This window comes from Nanorana parkeri, unplaced genomic scaffold (genome assembly GCF_000935625.1).
Source record: "Nanorana parkeri isolate BGI_ZX_2015 unplaced genomic scaffold, ASM93562v1 scaffold1025, whole genome shotgun sequence".
NCBI classification, from domain to species: Eukaryota; Metazoa; Chordata; class Amphibia; order Anura; family Dicroglossidae; genus Nanorana; species Nanorana parkeri.
This window is the reverse complement of record NW_017307293.1, coordinates 623,087-626,666: the sequence shown is the minus strand read 5'-3', so window position 1 is coordinate 626,666 and position 3,580 is coordinate 623,087. Positions and strand designations below refer to the sequence as shown.

The 3,580-nt window shown below is 47.0% G+C and overlaps 2 protein-coding genes across 2 annotated transcripts in view; both read right to left on the bottom strand.

Moving 5' to 3' along the window:
- The window catches only part of LOC108795912 (cytosolic 10-formyltetrahydrofolate dehydrogenase-like), a gene marked incomplete at its 3' end in the record, with an annotated part of 4,298 nt that extends 3,899 nt beyond the window's left edge, over positions 1 to 399 (bottom strand). Inside the window, exon 1 of the mRNA XM_018567242.1 lies at positions 300 to 399. Within this exon, the coding sequence (XP_018422744.1) occupies positions 300 to 399 (100 nt within the window). The remainder of the gene's footprint in view (positions 1 to 299) is intronic.
- Positions 400 to 870: 471 nt separating this feature from the next.
- LOC108795920 (cytosolic 10-formyltetrahydrofolate dehydrogenase) overlaps positions 871 to 3,580 on the bottom strand; it is a 20,766-nt gene continuing 18,056 nt past the window's right edge. The window contains exons 13-15 of the mRNA XM_018567255.1: positions 2,752 to 2,902; positions 2,073 to 2,143; positions 871 to 1,000 (exon numbers count right to left, since the gene is read on the bottom strand). Coding sequence (XP_018422757.1) covers positions 877 to 1,000; positions 2,073 to 2,143; positions 2,752 to 2,902 — 346 coding nt within the window. The 3' untranslated portion in view covers positions 871 to 876. The remainder of the gene's footprint in view (positions 1,001 to 2,072; positions 2,144 to 2,751; positions 2,903 to 3,580) is intronic.

Below are 3,580 nucleotides of genomic sequence, written 5' to 3'. Positions count from 1 at the left end.
GTCAAAAAAAAAAAAAAACTCTCCTCCCTGACCCGCCCCTTTCATTCATTGGATGTCAGTTCTTTCAATCACTCCTGGGAACGCCCACTCCGCCAGACTGACACCCATTCATAAAGGCATTTTGATATCAATATTTGATATAATGATATATATTGAGCAGATATACACAAATATCTATAAAAACGTCTAAATGCCGTTTTATAAGAATGAATTCCTGAATAAGGAATACCGCTCCTCTAACATTCCCGCGTTCTCCCATGGTAATGATCTGTCACAGGTAAGTTGTACGGGACACATACCGGCTCCAGGTAAGATGGTGACAAAATATCTGCACATATAAGGAAAACTGGATACAAAGTAACATATTTCTTTCCTACTAATATCAATGCTGAACTCCATGATGATATTAACAAAAAAGCCAATTAGGCAGGAATGTGATAAACAAATAATGACGTGTATTTTTAAACCCAGCTAATGTAAGTAGCGGAATCTGTCTTGGTATCAGCCTCCAGTAAACCCTGTGCAGCAGAGCTCACAGTGTGAGAGGGAGAAACAGCACAAAGAGCCAACCAGTGCTCATAAGGAAGATGCTGACAGGTAGAAAGGGGTGAACTGCTGCTGCTCCTTCGCTGACTAATCACAGGCTGGGGGGGGGGGGAGGTGACCAAGCTTTATTGCCTATCTGCAGCACAGAAAGGTCAGGTCACCAGCCGACCTTTAGACTCTGGCAGTGCTGTGTAAATCTCAGAACTAGATGGATAGAAATACAATCAAGTTCTGCCGGGTCACTACAATCTGCTCTGTACGACAAGAAGTGAACCAAGAAAATAAAAAAGTACAAGAAAATCCAACAGTAAAGCTTCTGTCAGCTCCTTACTACACTGGCAGTCTCACCTGGGCGGGCTTCAGGACCACGGTGTTACCGGCAGCGAGGCAGGCGGCTGCCTTCCAGGCCAACATCATTAGAGGGTAGTTCCATGGGATGATAATGCCACACACGCTGTCAGTTCAGGGAAAGAACAGAATTATATAGTATTATATCTATGTGTATACATCTCCATTATTGTGCTGATTTGAGTCACGTTTAAGGGATACAAATCTATTTATAATAACACTGTAATATTGAGGCCCTGTCAATGTACGCTGTGGCAAGACATGATAACACGTGCACACTAATGGTGCCATTCATTGTGAATAGAGTGCAATGCATGATGCATGACAAAAGTACCAGCAGTCATATACCACGCATTGTGGTGCGCTGCATTGTTAAATACAATTGTCCATGTGCATTTTCTCATCCATTGTGGTGCGTTGGCAGCCAATTTATAATGAAGGGCTCAATGCAACGCAGGTTAACAACAACATCGATGAGATGTGAATGGGCCCTGAGAACCTATGCCTTTAGATCCATTACACTTCTGTGTTTCTGCCTTGTGGTGACATTCAGGGGGACAGAGGGGGACGGGTGGGTTAGGCAATGCTGGTGGTTATGTTCCGAGGGGAAAGGGTTTGTTGGGGTGCTGGTGGTGCACGCTAAGGACGCTCTGGTTGGCATCCTGGTGGTGTACCACTCAACTTTGGCTGGTGTCCCGCCCAGCTCACTGATGTCACTGGTTGCCAGGAGCTGAGCAGGGCACCGTCCAGAGCTTCCCCAGCTCCTGGCAACCAATGACGTCAGCAGGTTGGGTGGGCAGTCAGAGCATCCCAGGTTGCGAAGGGCTGGGAGGGGAGATGTGTATGGCCCTTACACATCTCCCCACCTGGTTCTTAGCAACCTAGGACACTCTGGCCAGAAAAAGGGGGGCAGGCTCTGCCTGCTGCACCCCTATGTGACCCAAAGAGATGCCACCTGAGGCAACAGCCCCAGGCTACCTCATTATAGATTCAGCCCTGGTGCCATTCATCTTGTATTCATCGAATGCCCCCCAAGGTAGTAAAGCAATGCACCTGCAATGCACTGCACCACAATGCATGGTAGTGAGTTGCATTACAACAAAAAAAAAGGTAATTACAGGCTTAGCTTTGTAAGTTATTCCATAACAGTGGTGATGGCTACAAAGAATTACACTCACCCGATTGGCTCTCTCCTGGTGAATGTCAGGTTCCGGTTCGGACGTGCTTGGTTTATGGGGATGGTGGACCCCTAAAAGACATACAAGTCATTACAATCTTACTATACGCAGTTAAGACTTAGCTCCTCTTCATGTCTCTAATCCTTTATTATATCTGTTTGATAAACGGGAAAAATAACCGCTAATCATGACAGAAATTCAGAGCTGTCATTTGTTCTGTGCTCACTTCCTGTTTTCTCTAGGAGTCTAATTAGCCCTCCTAGTCCTTATCTTGGGACTACAGAATAAACTGTGCCTATGCTGTAGGAATGAGGACAGTGGCTGGGTTTGGCTAGTTTCACAAAAGACATCTGGACAGGGCTTTCACCACTCAGTCCACACCAATGCCGTGTGCTTTTTCAGCCAACAACCACTGAGTACAATTCTGGCAGAGCTAAAAGGTATTTTCTGTACTTGCAAAGCCTTTAAAATGATAATGTGCATGTGTTGCATTTATTTTGCCCAAACATACACTTTAAATAGTATTCCTGCAGTGCCTCCTGGAGGTAAAATCCGGTATCACAATCAGACCATAAAATAAAATAGGTTTCATTTACAAAGTTTACAGACCAGGACTTAAAAGACAGTGACAGTCCTTTCCGGTGTAAATGAGATTTGAGAAAAAACATCAGCAACTCACCTGAATTTTATCGCACCAGCCAGCAAAGTAGCGGAAAGTTTGGATGGACATCCCAACGTGGGTCTTTAAAGCTAACGTGTACACCGCGCCTGAGTCAATGGATTCAATAGTGGCCAGCTCTTCCTGGTGTTCCTCCATAAGGTCAGCCAGCCTGGGAAGTGACACAAGGATCATCTCAAACAAAAAGAATATACAGTATATTACATATGTGAGGACCAAATTAACAGCTAGAAGAAGACCTAAGCCGGGGCATAGACCTCAGGACAGCACAGGAGGGACTAGTAACCAGAACGGGTAGTAATTGTAACATTAGGTCAGGTGGTGCATGGTTTTACCATTACAGCGTTGCAGCTCAGCAGTGACCATGCATGGTAATGGTTTGTACCAGATCGCTTGTAGGTTCCTGTGCTCTCTGGAGTGATATCTCAGGTTGTCTTATCAGCCCGGCCCAGTTCACCAGCCAGCTGTTTACATTGACATTAGGATATGCTAGCTCTGCAGGACCCAGCCTCCTTCGCACCTCGACGGCTCTTCTATGACCCAGTGTTCTGTCAAGCATGCACCAGCTTCCTATAGCGCGATGGCATCCTGGCCCCGCCCCTTTCTGATACATGGTCTGTTTCGCCCCGCCCCCTCCTGCTGGTCCGTCTCCTCTGTCTCTTCCCCCTCCTCCACCACTGCCTCCTCACCGCTTTTCTCTGCCTCCTTGCGGACTCCGTCCTTTGATGCTGCCGCCTCCTCCGCCCGCCCCCCTGAAGTCTGCCACCCAAGGCCAACGCCTTGTTTGCCTTGCGGCAGAACCGCCCCTGTCTGTCCGTAAACGATGCCC